This window comes from Bufo bufo, chromosome 5 (genome assembly GCF_905171765.1).
Source record: "Bufo bufo chromosome 5, aBufBuf1.1, whole genome shotgun sequence".
In the NCBI taxonomy this organism is placed as follows: domain Eukaryota; kingdom Metazoa; phylum Chordata; class Amphibia; order Anura; family Bufonidae; genus Bufo; species Bufo bufo.
Window position 1 is genome coordinate 26,231,076 of NC_053393.1, and position 16,508 is coordinate 26,247,583.

General features: G+C 41.1%; 1 protein-coding gene across 1 annotated transcript in view; it reads left to right on the forward strand.

Annotated features, from left to right (window-relative positions):
* The first annotated feature begins 3,794 nt into the window (after positions 1–3,794).
* The window catches only part of KCNK9 (potassium two pore domain channel subfamily K member 9), a 203,971-nt gene continuing 191,257 nt past the window's right edge, over positions 3,795–16,508 (forward strand). Inside the window, exon 1 of the mRNA XM_040432260.1 lies at positions 3,795–4,386. Coding sequence (XP_040288194.1) covers positions 3,795–4,386 — 592 coding nt within the window. The remainder of the gene's footprint in view (positions 4,387–16,508) is intronic.

Sequence of the window (16,508 nt, forward strand, 5' to 3'; positions counted from 1 at the left end):
ATAATAATATTTGAATATTATTATATAATAATATTATTTTATTATTATTATTATTATTATTTGGGCTTTTTTCTAATTTTTTTCCCAAAATGCAGCATTTTTTCAGGCATATTCCAAAATATTTGATTTCACATTTTTGGGAAAAACACAGTTTTTGATGCAGTTTTTTTAAGCCAAAGCCAGAAGTGAGATTGGAAACAATGGGAAATGTAGAGGATGAATTTATTCTTCTTGTTGAATCCATTCCTGTGTCCTGTCTTTGGCATCATACACTGCCGTGGGGTTTTTACAAAAAAAAAAAGCAAAAAAGGCTGCAAAAAATGCATGCTAATGATGTGTGACTAAAAGTAGCCACCAAAATACTTGCCTTGCCGCGCCGGGGTCCAGGGATCAAATACAACTGAGAGTAACATCTGTAAAGAAAACTATACACTCTCCCTGTGTATTTTCGGATGTTTCTAATGCCAGAGCAGAAAAGGGTTAATCAGCTTCGTATTAAAACTGACCTGGGTGATTATCCTCACATACTGTAATGATTTTTTTTTTTCCGTAAATCAATGAAAAATGCAGTGTTTTTTCCTGCAAATTTTGAAACAAATTGTGCAAAACCCACAACAAATGCAAAACATATGAGTAATGAGCTTAAGGCTGTATAATGTCTAGTGTCCCTATGCTTTACTATGTGTTCAGCTGTAAGGGGCCCCTTTAGGGCACCGGATTGCAGATTATCCTCCAGACGCAAGGCTGTGAAGCGCGTAAGTGCCATATGAAATCAGAGGCATAGACAACTGCAAATTACACCCCCATACTTTATTTATATTTTAATTAAAAAATGCTGAAAAATGCCTGCAAAAACCTATGTGTGACAACAGCCTTAAAGGGATTATCCAGCTTTTTAATGGTTTCTTGCTCAGCCCCAGTCCTGCCTCTAGACCTGTGGAGAGAAGCATACATTCCATCTCTTTTGATCTACTGCAATCCGGTCCCTTGTCCACTTCCGGAGTGGACAGGCATCACATGTGCCGCTGCAGACAATGACTGGCTGCAGTAGTGATGCGCCCCAAGACATCTCATGATTCAGCAGTGACATGCCACTTAGGGACATATCACCACCACTGAGACCAGTGATTGGCTGCAGCAGCACACATGACCCGGTCCATTCTGGAAGTTGAACACAGCGGTGGACCAAAAGGATGGAGAGCAGGTAAATCTGCTTCTCTCCACAGGTACGGCAGCAGTTAAGGTGGTGGTGATGACCAAAAAAAACATTTAAAAAACTGGACACCCCCTTTAAGGTGAATCGAAAAGTCAAAGAAATGTCTGCAACAAAACTGCCCTGTGTACACAGAGCTGGTATATGGGTATTTGCCCGAACACTAATTCACATCTAAAATATGACATGATAGTACATAATAATGAGGAGAGCAATGTGTAGTAATGAAACATAAAAAAAATGCACACATCTACTAAAGTATTAAAAAAAAAATGTAATCTTATAAAAATGACTAAAATAAAGAGTGATTCAACAAAATATTCAGTAATTGTTACAAATAATGGAAATACTATTTGCAAATAAATTGTAACAAATTTAATAATATAATTAATAATGATACAACTTTCCTAATCTTAGTATATCTTCCTAAAGCTTCCCTATAGTGATAGCAAGACATATTGATAAGCATGCATTCTATGTAGCAATACATACATAAAATATAATAATAATAGCAATATTAAGGCATATAATAGCAGGCACCCCACCCCCATCCCTGGTTCCAGAGCCCAGCATTATCCCTGGCTACAGAATTCATTTCTCCAACTAATCCTGGGTCTTTCAAGCAGCTAAAACCTTTAAAGAAGCCCCAGCCTTGAGGAAGAAGATCAGGATTCTCCTCAGTGCCAGCAGTGAGCATTACAAGTGTCACATCTCCTCCTGCCCCAACATCTCTGACCATCAGATCCATGTCATCCAACAATGAGACATCCCATGCTTTGGAGTAACCCTGCCTGCGGACCCTACAGACCCCACTGCTAGGTCAACTTCCCTCATCCTCCATAGTGCTGCTGCTCAGGTTTAACCCTTCCAGTGCCAGTCCCGCCTGGAGAATGGTGAGCTCTGCAGGACCTCATTCCAGCCAGTCTCCTCTCTCTCTCACACACACACACACCAGATCCCCAGCAACAGATGCATGCTTCAATTCCAGGCAACAGATGCAGATAATCTCACACAGATTGCAAAGTCATAACCTCCTCTGTCCTAGTTTGCATCTTCTCTCTTTTATTTCTCTCCTCCAGCATTTGCAGGGATGCTCAGTTTGACATTGCCTCCTATGCTTCATCATCATTAATGCAAACGATGTCACCCCCTCAATCCTGCCCCCCTTCCAGCTTCAAACACCAAACCACGTGGTGCTGGCTCCCAGTGATTCCCTCAAGAATTAATTTATTCTAGGGGAGTGTTCACACGGTAACATTGGGGGAGGAGAGTTGGAGAAACAGGGAGAGAATGAAACAGAAGGTTGTGTAGAGTTTCAAGAGGGATGATCGCAGAGAGCAAGGGATAGGAATTATGTGGCTCTGATTTCATCCATGGAGTCTCAGCTTCCAGACACAATGTGCTGCTGATACCCAGTGCAAGTCATTCAGCCAGTACCTACAGCTTACAAAATGAAGATCTGGAATAAGGCACTTACCTGCTGCTCTACCAGTCACATCTGGAGCTTGGATGATAGGGCTCTTCTTGCTATTTGATGATCCACACCTCATGCATGGCACAGATGACCAGACCGTCTGGACGCCACCCTGCTTTAGCTGCTCTCTGTCTCCTCAGCCTTGACCAGTCTTCTTCATGCACCTAGTCCAAGGAAGCAGGAGGACAAGGACTGGATTCTGGTTATTCCCCAATATAACCTAATAGAATGAGGTTATATCTCATCAGATGCCACCCAGACTGCACTCCACTTTTTGCAAACTTGGTGGCCCTACATGTTTAAGATTGGTTGCCACCTATGACGTTGAAGAGCAGTCACCTACTCAAAGGAGTTCTCTAAGCTCCATCCTTATCTTGAGTCCATTATATACCTAAGCATATCATCTATGTTTAGTGGCCTCATATGTTTGTCTACTTCCGTTGACTTCGACCCTCTCAGCCATGGGCAGGATGACCATGTGAGTTGACTTTGATGGACTGTATTGAATTCTTGGGGGCACCACTCTTTTACTTTTTCATGTGTCTTATTTTCTGGGAAGAAGGAGTCTCAAGGGGCACTGTAATGTTTTACCATCAATCCCAAGACTAAGAAGTGAAGCTTTGGCCATTAATCACGTTTCAACCAAGACCACAAAACCTACTACAGACTCACCTTGCAAGTTTTATTTCCACTTAAGTGTATATGGAGCCACTTTGTTTGCCTACTCAACTCTGGATACCCAATTATTTCTTGGACCCCGTCCCAGATGATGAGTTATTGAACAGCAGATGTCTTCTACTGGTCAACCGCCTATAAGGTAATAGAGGATCCACCATAGTGTTCAGGAAACAGCCATTCTTAGCAGTTGCCTTCTCAAACTCTAATCTGATGGGTGCAAAACTGAAGATTAGAGTGAAATAAGCTTCCTTCAAGCTGGCACTTCTGTCTCAACTACTGCAATCGGGTTCTTTATCACAAGAAGAAGGCTGAAGGAAACCTAGGAAACGTTGAAGCCAGAGGGTGGTCTTGCTGGAGAAAAAAAGCATAGAAGCCAGAGGGTGGTCTTGCTGGAGAAGGAAGGATAGCAGCCAGAGGGTGGTCTTGTTGATGGCACTGCGCACTGGGACGGCTTGGTTTGGGCAAGTCCTGCGCCGAGCCTCCAGGCTGCAGGGTACTTGGTCCAGGAGATCCAGTAGCCTCCTGTGTCTTTCCTCTTCCCAGGAACACGAGCAGGGAGTAGGGAGAGGTGACCAACCCTGCATACACCACCACCACCACCATCACAGCCACCCCCTCCACTCCCACTCTCCAGGTGCCCAGCCCAGCCATTGCTGCCTGCAACTTCCCAGCGGCTGCTGCGCCCTCTCAGACAGGACGGGGGGACATGATCCCCTCACAAGCCGGTTGCTGGTGGCCATGAAGAGGCAGAACGTGCGGACTTTGTCCCTCATCATCTGCACGTTCACTTATCTGCTGGTCGGGGCCGCTGTCTTTGATGCACTGGAGTCAGACTACGAAATGCGGGAGGAAGAGAAGCTTAAAGCCGAGGAGATCCGCCTTAAAGGGAAGTATAACATCTCCAACGATGACTACCGGCAACTGGAGCTGGTCATCATGCAGTCCGAGCCTCACCGGGCAGGGGTTCAATGGAAATTTGCAGGATCCTTTTACTTTGCCATCACAGTCATCACCACTATAGGTAAGTGCACCTTCATGGATTTTGAGGTCTTGCAGGATTTGATCACTCTTCAACCTTTAAAATAAAGTGTGGGGTGAAGAACATCAACCGAGATGGTTGCATGGTCTCCTGTGTGTGGTTGTGGTTTGACTTTATAATATTGAACACAGCAAGCAACTTGTGGATTTCCTTAAGCTAGAGAACTGCTTGACTATGTGAAGGCTTTAACATTTGCTTGTGATGAGACCATCAGGTGCAAGTTCCACGGTCTCCTACTTTGGTGATCTAGGCTTAATCTCCTTGTAAGATTGGCAACCTGTAGATTTCCAGGTTCTGGAGATCTACAAGTCAATGCCTACTTGGTAAAAGTAAGACTTTTATCATGATCCTGTAGTCATGCCATCAAGTTTTGGTCTAGGAACCTTTTAGGGTCTGCAGTAAATCTAAAAAGAGCAACCTGTAGACTTCCAGATGCTAAAGAACCGCAAATCCAATCCTGTCTGGACTATGTGCAGAACTAGAGTTGGTCCAAGATTGCTTCATGTTCTTCTAGTAATAGACATATGTTAAGTGCTGCATGTCTTGAGAGGTATACAGTATGAAGTGTGCCTGGGGTCATGTTTGCCATAGTGATGTGAAAATGCTGGGCAAGCAGATATGTCACTTGTTACTATGCTACAGCCGCATGCGTCCTGTTCACAGCCAATCTACAATGTCCACATTAAGGAAATGTTATGATCCAAAATTACTGGACTGGATTTCTGGCCTTTTCTTCACATAAGAAAGTTTTTCAAAGTTGCTTTATGGTAGCAGATGTAGTAAATGTGCAATTGGTTTTTAATGCTTAGTTTTTGCTCCAGTAGATATTTTGCTGGTGGCCTATTTCTGGTGGCTTTATTGCAGCAGCAGCAGGTTTTTTAAAATTTTATTTTTTCTTACATATTCAATTGGTCTTTCATGTTTAGTTGTTGCTTCAGTATAGTTTCTGCTGGTCTCTGGTGGACAATTTCTGGTGGCTTTATGGCAGCTGTCTTTCTTCAGAATTTTTTTTAAATTAAATGTGCAATTGGTCTTTCATGTTTAGTTTTTGTTCCAGTAGACTTTCTGGTGGCCTGTGGTGGACAATGTATGGTGGCTTCATGGTTTTTAAGATGAAATGTTCTTAAACTTGAGGTTGATCTGTTATATCAGTTTTTGCTCCAGTTGAGTTTTTGGGTGCTGGGCTGGACATGTCTATCCCTCTTGTAACCTCTCAGATGGATCTCTGCTCCCAGGATCCATATTGAGATGAGATGAGCAGATTTGTTGGAGTCGATTTTTTACAGGGATCATTAAGCAGCATGTTTGTGATTTTCTAAGCGAGCATTGATTTTACCTTCTGTGAGATTCATGGATGTTAGGGAGCTTTATGCGATCTCAGCAGATGCAGGAAGGTGAGAGGAGCTCAAAGTATGGAGGCCAGAAAAGTCCAACTTCACCCCAATCATCTGCATATTATGTCCCCCTGATCATAATTGTTATATTAGATCTATTAACCTTTCCTGCTGATCTACTGCAGTAGATATAAGTGTAATATTGTAGAACACATTAGAAGTTAGTGCTCCCACCACCTCAACCACATGTACTCCCCACATCATAGGACCTTCTCTGTGGCACTGCAAGTGTTAATATCTGTGCTTTCATTTATGTAATATACAGTGTGCATGGTCCTGTACCAGTGCTATACAAGGGGTTAAAGCTAGATTGTGGTTACAGTATCTATCTATCTATCTATCTATCTATCTATCTATCTATCTATCTATCTAACTAATCTGTCTATATGTATCTATCTATTATCTATCTATTATCTATCTATTATCTACAGTATGTATTATCTATCTATCTATCTATCTATCTATTATCTATCTATCTATCTATCTATCTATCCATTATCCGTCTATCTATCTATCTATCTATCTATCTATCTATCTATCTATCCATTATCCGTCTATCTATCTATCTATCTATCTAATCTGTCTATATGTATCTATCTATTATCTAGCTATTATCTATCCATCTATCTCATATCTATCTATCTATCTATCTATCTATCTATCTATCTATCTTATATCTATCTATCTATCTATCTATCTATCTATCTATCTATCTATCCATCTATCTCATATCTATCTATCTATCTATCTATCTATTATCTATCATCTATCTATCTATTATCTATCTATCTATTATCTATTATCTATCTATCTATCTATCTATCTATCTATCTATCTATCTATCTATCTATCTATCTATCTATTATCTATCTATCTCATATCTATCTATCTATCTATCTATTATCTATCTATTATCTATCTATCTATCTATCTATCTATCTATCTATCTATCTATTATCTATCTATCTATTATCTATCTATCTATCTATCTATCTCCTATTTATCTATTATCTATCTATCTATCTATCTATCTATCTATCTATCTATCTATCTCATATCTATCTATCTATCTATCTATCTATCTATCCATCCATCTATCTCATATCTATCTATCTATTATCTATCTATCTATCTATCTATCTATCTATCTATCTATCTATCTATCTATCTATCTCTATCTATCTATCTATCTATCTATCTATCTATCTATCTATCTATCTATCTATTATCTATCTATCTATCTCTCTATTATCTACCTATCTACAGTTGAAACTCTACATTTTTTAATATTGTGCAAAGTTCATTTATTTCAGTAATGCAACTTAAAAGGTGAAACTAACACATGAGACTCATTACAGGCAAAGTGAGATATTTCAAGCCTTTATTTGTTATAATTTGGATGATTATGGCTTACAGCTTATGAAACCCCAAAGTCACAATTTTGAGGCCCCCTTTGCTCAGGGGGTATGGATTAATTAGCTGACTAGAGGGCGACACTTTGAGCCTAGAATATTGAACCTTTTCACAAAATTCAAATTTTAAGTTGCATTACTGAAATAAATGGACTTTTGCCCGATATTCAAATTTTTCGAGTTTCACCTGTATCTATCTATCTATCTATCTATCTATCTATCTATCTATCTCTAATCTATTTCCTATCTATCTCATATCTATCTATTTCACCTCTCTCATCGCTTTTTCTTTCTGAGTTCCCATCATACAGATGTAGCAGAGCTGTACTGTGTGATATAGGGAAGCTGTCATTTGTCACATGATATCATGGTGTGGTTTTGCATAGGACTGCAGGTGACTGTACTGGAGTATCTGTAACAAGACAATGGTGTCTTAAAGAAAGAACCAGGACATCCAGCCCTGCTACATCTGCGCAGGATGTAGTCATGTGGTAGAGCTCTCTCTGGGATAGAAGTCACAGAATCAAATGCACTGGGAATAGATGAATAATCTGCATTATATGATGTGAAGGGTACAACTACACCACTGTACACCCCCTCCGGAGGACATCGCCGTGTCTGTTTACCGCACACTACTACTCCCAGCATCCCCTGCCCTCCCCCAGTCACCACAGGGCAGGGGACTTGGCAGTGACTGCTCCTTCTCACCCCAGGAGGTTCCAGGGCTGGGATGATGTGTTGTAGTCTCACCTACTCTCTGATGAGGCTGAAGTGTGAGTCTGCTGAGGAGGCCGCTGGGAGTGTTACTCCATCTCATGAATAGCGGAGCCGCTCCCATTACTCCAATCCAGTAATCCCAGGGATCTGAAAGATGGAGGTCACTGACAGGAGGGCATTACTGGGGTCTGTTACAGGGAACCTTCCAGGAGGTAGACAGTCTGTTTATCTCCTATCTATTATCTATCTCAGGCATGCTCAACCTGCGGCCCTCCAGCTGTTGCAAAAAACTACAACTCCCAGCATGCCCGAACAGCCTACAGCTATCAGCCTACAGCAGGGCATTGTGGGAGTTGTAGTTTTACAACAGCTGGAGGACCGCAGGTTGAGCATCCCTGATCTATCTTCTATCTATCTATTATCTATCTATTATCTATCTATCTATTTATTATTTATCTATCTATCTATATCTATCTATCTATTATCTATCTATCTATCTATCTATCTATCTATCTATCTATCTATTATCTATCTATTATCTATCTATCTATCTATCTATCTATCTATCTATTTATCTATTATCTCTCATATCTATCTATCTATCTATCTATCTATCTATCTATCTATCTGTCTCTATTATCTATCTATCTAATATCTATCTATCTATCTATTATCTATCTATCTATCTATTATCTATCTATTATCTATCTATTATCTATCTATCTATCTATCTATCTATCTATCTATCTATCTATCTATCTATTTATCTATTATCTCTCATATCTATCTATCTATCTATCTGTCTCTATTATCTATCTATCTAATATCTATCTATCTATCTATTATCTATCTATCTATCTATTATCTATCTATTATCTATCTATTATCTATCTATCTATCTATCTATCTATTATCTATCTATCTATTATCTCTCATATCTATCTATCTATCTGTCTCTATTATCTATCTATCTAATATCTATCTATCTATTATCTATCTATTATCTATCTATCTATCTCATATCTATCTATTATCTATCTATCTATCTATTATCTATCTATCTATCTATCTATCTATCTATCTATCTATTATCTCTCATATCTATCTATCTATCTATCTATCTATCTATCTATCTATCTATCTATCTATCTATCTATCTATCTATCTATCTATCTATCTGTCTCTATTATCTATCTATCTATCTATCTATCTATCTATCTATCTATCTATCTATCTATCTATCTATCTATCTATCTATCTATCTATCTATCTATCTATCTATCTATCATCTCATAGATAATTAGATAAAGTAACTTTCCAGGATATGTTTTGCAGTGACAGGTTCTGCCTGTGTTGTGGTGCTGAAGGGACAGCTCCCAGGATAGTCCAGCCTTCCTCTTAGGGCTAGTAGCTGTTACATAACACATTAGTCCAGGAGTAAGATGCTGCTCACTAGTATAGGAGCAATGAGTAATAATACTAATCAGCATGCTGCCTTCTGACATTGGTGCCAGCGCTGTGGTGCTCCCAGTGCTCCCAGTGCTCCCAGTCCAGCCAGCTGTTATGTAATACATGACTCCAGTCTCGTGGTTGGCTGTGACACTTAAAGGTGTAAGGATTTCATGGAAGAGAATAAAAGGGATGATATCAAACGGATACAAATAATAATAACTTGTATCTTCAGGGCTCAGCGACACTTTCCTTCCTACAGCTGATGCCAGTGTTGCTCTGTGGACAGCCCCCTGAATTAACCCCTTGTAGTGAAGCCTTCTCTCCATATGGTCTTATTAATAAATGCAGGGTGCAGGGAGAGGTTGGTCCTCCTGTAATCTGCATTGTAGGCTTCTTCTAATGTATAATAGGACTGTCCAGTGATTGCTGGAGGCTCCTGTCTGTTGGAGATCAGACCTCATTCAGAACCTACACTGCATGGAGTAGGGGTGTGCACAGAGGATGGATGTCCCCTTACAGCAAATAGCGGAATATTTGACCCTTTTTAGGTGCAGCTTGACACCACCAAAGGCTATTTTTATGACTGGAGATATCTTTTTGTAGGCATTTAAATGAGGATCATGGGATCGGACCAGTAGGGCTATCCTTCACCCCCAAAAACATCAATGAGCCTTAGGGTTGGACTGCAGGACTCCTTTGGTTCAGCAGAGAAAGTTCTTCTCGGGGACAAATCCCATTGCATCAATAAAGTCTAACAGGTTTGGATTCAAAGAAATAGACTTTACCAGCAAGTCATTGTGACCAGATGTTGTACATTTTCTCTGGACCCCATCAGGGCCTGGAGCACCCGGAGCATTCTCTGGTACTCTGCTGGGCCAGTCCAGTGCTGGATATGAGATAGATATCAGATAGATATGGGATAGATAAATAGATATTACATAGATTTGAGATAGATAGATATTAGATAGATATAGATAGATAGACATGAGATAGATATAGCTATATATAGATAGATAGATAGATATAGATAGATAGATATTAGATAGATATAGATATATATAGATAGATAGATATTAGATAGATATAGATAGATAGATATAGATAGACATGAGATAGATACATTTATGTGAGATAGATATGAGATAGAACAACGGATAAATATAAGATATATGGAATAGATAGATAGAAAGATAGATAGGAGATAGATAGATAGATATATACCAATCCAAAAGACTGACAGATCCTGAGCCAGTACAGACTGAGCGCCCACATCCTGCTCATTGAATCCGGGCGTCACCGACAGAGGTACATGCCCAGGGAGAGCAGACTGTGCCAGCAGTGCGACCAGGAGGCCGTGGAGGATGAGGCTCATTTCCTGCTGCGGTGCTGAGGGAGACTCACTTCAGGAGACTGTCTGATCTCTGCCCAGACTTCACCTCCATGGAGGAGGAAGAGAGACTCTCCATACTGCTGGGGGAAGAGGAGAACACAGCGGCCACAGCAGCACAATATATTACTGCCTGCCATAGACTGAGAGGAGCCTGATGTACCATGGACTCCTCTCCACCCTGGGCGTGTCCCCATCCCCCAACCCTACCCAATTATTTCCCACTTGCTTTGGCAATGCTAAAATTTATTTAGTCCTGCCAATAAAGCTGATTTGATTTGATTTATATAGATAGATATATAGATAACAGATAGATTTATATGAGATAGATGTCAGATAGATATGAAATGAGCCCAGTTCACCCTTCTTCCTTACTGGGATCACCTTTGGTCAGTACTAACCACTACTTCCCAGGACACCCCACCAGCCATTTTGGAGATGCTGTGACTCAGATCCTTACACTTTCCTTATTATTCCGGCTTCCAACACAACAACTGGCAGTTGACTTGATGCCCGATATCCCTCAGCCCTGACAGGCGCTATTATCACCAGATATTCAATGTTATTCATATCATCAACTGGTTTTAATGTTATGGCTGATGGGTGTAATTTACGGTTTAATTTCCCACCCTAATCTATTTCCCCATGTAGCTGGTAATTGCCTCCTGCGGTGATGAATGTTCCTTCTTCCTTCGTGATGAACACAGACATATTTTTGTAATTCCTCAGAAGGAAATATAAAGTTAATGGTTTCTTTACAAGGAGCAAAATCATTTCCAGCATTTTGCAATTTCTGGAAACATAAAAGGTTTGTACGAAGGTGAATTCAGGAGTAGAAATCCCGGCAGTGCGAGAAGAATCTGGTATATACTGTAAGTCGTGGGCACCAATATAGTCAAGAAGATCATTTTATGGAGGATTTATAAATAGAAACCTTAAGTCTGTCTCGATGTAGCCTTGGAGACCGCTTCGGGTGTAAAGATATCTTTATTCACTCCAAACCCCCAAATTAGAGCCTCGTGTAGACCAATATGCATGAAGATCATAAATAGACCTTTCCACTGGACCTTTAGAGTTGTGAATGTTTTTGTAAATTCTTGGCACTGGAAATATCTGACTGTGGGGTAATGGGGGGGCTGGGATTTTTGCCATTGAACTCTATGGTCAGACTCTCCTCAGCCTGGGGACAGATGGTTGTGTTCAGCTTTTTTGTGTTTGATTTGCTTCATCCTATGTTCTTCAAGGGCTCTGTGTTCTCTAGTGTACAGTTAGAGATGAGCGAATCAGTTGAAATGAATCTAAATCAATTTGTCTCACTAGCAAAAGTTCCTCACCTGTCCCCACAGGTGATGAAGCACCAACCTGTCTGAAGATTGAGACAGCTGGACATCTTGCCCAACCTTGTCAATCTTGCGCCTGTGCCGCTGCCCCAACTAGTAGCGCAGGAACAGAGAAGCTCTGCTTCTGCTACAGGAGCAGCAACTGCGCATGCGCTGTTACACTTCCTGCCAGATTGTAGGGCCAGATGAGATGTCGGCCCTGTCCAAATTCAGGCAGGTGGACGCTTTTTCACCTGTGGAGACAGCCTTTCACAGGTGAGGAACTTTTGCTCATGAGACAAATTGATTCATTTGAATCAATTTGCTCAACCCTATGTAAGATCTTTACATAAAGTGATATATAAGGGAACAAGATGGACTCCTTGCTTGTGTGCATGAGGCCTAAGTGTGAACATCAGTCTGGTCCTCCTCCCCTGGTTTCTCAATCTTGCAATGCTTCTGCATAGGCAGGACCATTTGCATCTTGAGTAATGGATATGCTTGAACCTTTTGGACCATTCCTTAGACCACTTTTAGTAGCTACTAGCCACTGCATGCAATGAACAGACTACAAGACTTGCTTTTTTGGAGATGCTCTAAACCAGTCACCTAGCCATCACAATTTGGCCCTTGTCAGAGTTGCTCAGATGCTTAGGCTTCCCCATTTTCCCTGCTTCCAACTCATCAGCTAATTGTTCACTTGCTTCCTCGTTCTGTACATAATGAGATGTATTAAGAAGATACGTGGCCTCCATGCCTGTGTGCATGAAACCTAAGAAAGGAAGGACAGTGTGAACATAAGTCTGGTTCTCCTTCCCTTTTTTGCTATTGTTGCAGTGTTTAGACAGAGGCAGGGCTCTTTGCAAGCTGATACCTACCATGAGGAAGGGGGATAGTTGAATATCTTTGACCACTCCCTGAACAACGTTTGGTAGGTACAAACTGCTACATACCAGTAAAACCCCTCAAGGCTTGCTGTTTTGGAGATGCTCCTATCCAGTCATCTAGCCATCACAACTTGTCCCTTGTCAGAATTGCCTGGATGCTTACATTTGCCCATTTTTCCAGTTGATTGATCACTTGCTACCTTCAGAATCTTTTTGTACATAATGAGATATATTAAGGAGCCATATGGCCTCCATGCCTATGTGCATGAAGCCTAAGAAAGGAAGGACAGTGAACAACAGTCTGGTTCTCCTTCCCTTGTTTGCAGAGGCAGAGCTCTTTGCAAGTTGAGGAAGGGAAGTGGTTGAAATCTCTTGGGCCACTTTTTGAACCACTTGAGGTAGGTACATACTGGGAAATCCCCTTAATGTTTGCTGTTTTGGAGATGCTGTAGACATCTCAATATGGCCTTTGTCAAAACCTTTGTGTAACGGGGTTCCGAAGGTGCACTCGGTCCCCCATTGCCCGCAGACCTGTTGCTTAGCTTTGGGAATGAGGATCTGTGTTTGACCTCATTCCCAGGGCGGCTTTACTGCTGGGTGGCTCCCTGCTCCTAAGTCTGCCTTGAGCGCCGAGCTGATCACTCTGTGCTCAACTGGTTGGTCTGTCGGTCATGTGACGCTGGCCACGTCACATGACCCTCACTCTCCACTATAAATACAGGCAGCCTGATAGCCACAGGTTGCCTGTTAATTTCTAGGTTCCTGGCTATTTGTTGGACTATTAAATACTCACCTGATTCCGTTCCCTGACGATCCTTTGCCTGCTCCTCCTGTACTGCGCATCCGTCCTGGTATTGTGACCTCGGCTCCCACCTGACTACTCTCTTAGGACTCCTCTTGTACTTCTCTACTCTCCTGGTATTTGACCCCAGCTTCTCCTGACCATTCTTTGCTTAACCCTTTTGTACTGCGTAGCTCTCTTGGTTCTGACCCGGTCCGTTCATGTTCCGTATTTTGTCTTGTCTGTCTTCCCTGCACGTATCCTAAGTTAGGGACTGTCGTCCAGTTGTCCCCTGTCATCAGGACTCGTGAGGCAAGTAGGCAGGGCCAGGGGTGAGGGTGGAGCGCAGTGGTCACTATCCTTCCCCCTGTGTGTGTGTGGACGTGACCGTTACACTTTGAGATCTTCACGCTTGCCCATTTTTTATGCTTCCAACACATTAAAAGGGGTTGTGCCATAAATAATATTCTACATTTTTCAAACCTGGATCTGAATACTTTTGTAATTGCATGTAGTGTAATTTAGTGTATTTTGTATTTTAGTCATTGAGCCCTGTATACTTCTGCAGTGTTATGCACCACCCTGCTCTATCTCCATTACTCTCCTACCTATGGAAGTTCCCTTGTAGTTTCATAAGTGAGTTGAAACTCTACAGAGGTGAATGTATTATGACAAATAACAAAGAGAATTTCCCTATTTCATCTCTGCACCTCAAGAGTCTCCAGCTGAGCGTTTCCTTAGTTCTCATATAAGACAGCAAACATCAAACCACGTTCAGTTAAGCTATGATCCTCCATTGGTCTGAGCGTCTTTCGTGATATACTGGCCATAGACATGTCTATACAAAAGTTGTGCAGCCAGTAGATATCATCTCCGATAACTCCATTGATCTTTGAGCTTCATGATGTGCACACAACAGCCTTTGGTGCCATTCATGTGAGAATAGTCCAATATAATCCCGCATGGCATTTCAAAGGATCTGTCCGTAGATGATTCCAAAAATGGTGGAACCTCCTGACACACAATGAATATTGTGAATGTTTTGACATTTATCTTTTTATTCCTTGTAATTGTTAAATGCTACCATTGTATTGATGCATTTACGATCGTGTGAGAAACATACAGTACATGTAGGTCAATACCGGCACATGATATCTACCATGGAACAAATGTTTTTCCATGGGAAAATTGTTTATTTTGTTGTAAATGCTCATAGTATCTTTACTACTGTGGCCATTCATAAAACCTTTGAGACGTCATAAGGACAGGACAGAAGGCTTTTCTTGGTGATGTTCTGGATAAAACTCCCCCACCGATTGCTGAAAGGAAGGGGCAGTAGCACTCAGTTTAGTGCTGTACCCCTCGGTTCCCTTCCACTGTCCTCATTAACCAAAAACAGCTCATAAAATTGTATAAACTCATGATCAGCTAGCCCTGCCTGCCCGAGAAGAGTCAATCACAGTCGAATGGAAAGAACTACTGCCTCATCATTTCAGCAGTTGTGGAGATCTTAACACTCAGACCCCACTGACCAAAACTCAACACAATATTCAAAGGGCATTTACACTAAGAAAGAAACAACAAGTTAACCAACCAATTTAAGCTGAGCATAGATTGAAAGATTTGGACACAAACATTACAATAAGGCCTTTTGATGAAGGCTGTATAGCCGAAACACGTCCTGGTATAACCTTTACTGTGAACGGAAAATAAAATAGAGACTTGGATATATGCAACACGGCTGCTGGGACCAACCTGAGAACTGACCAACCAACAGGCAGATTAATCAAATAATCAACCAGCCAAATCAACCCACCAACTGACTGACCAATCTAATTATTAACCTACCAACCAACTGACTGACCAATAGAATTATCAACCTACCATCCAACTGACTGACCAATAGAATTATCAACCTACCAACCAACCAACTGAATGACCAGTTGAATCATAAACTAATCAACAATCCAACTAACTAACCAATCAAATTATTAATCAGCTGACTAACTAACATATTGACAGCTGAATTATTAAGAAACCAGCCAACCGACTGATCAACAAAATTATCAACCACCAGACAATCAACCGACTGACAATTGAATTATCAACCAACTGACCAATCGTCTGACTGATCAATCAAGTTATCAACCATTAACTGAACAACCGACTGACTGACCAAATGCAATTTTCAACCAACCAATTGACTATCAACAAACCAACCAACTGACCAATTGAATTATCAATAAACTGACCAACCAACTGAACGGCTGAATTATCAACCAACCAACTGTCTGACAATTGAATTGTCAACCAAACCAACTAATGAACCAAGAGACTATCCTATCGAATTATCAACAAACCAACCAACCGACTGGCAACTGAATTATCAACCAACCGACTGACTAACCAATCGAATGTTCAACCAACCACTAAGATAGTGTTATATTTATCTGTAACGTTATCTGGTTGTAGCCTTGCTGCATATTTTTGCTTTTTGGTCCAGGTGGGGGATGTTCTTCCGAAGTCGTAATTGAGACATGAGAACAGTTACTCATTTGCAGTGTGGAGCCAGAAAGCCGCTCAGAGCATTGATCTGTGCCGCTGAGGACTTTCACGTAGGTCACCCGCAACGTGCAATTTATAGGAACAGTTCTTTTATTTTTTTTCCAATTCTCCCGATCTTACGATTCATTTTCCTTAAGCTGTTTTTGCGGGTATTTGTTGCTCTGTGTCGCAGTCATGTTATTGTTCGGAG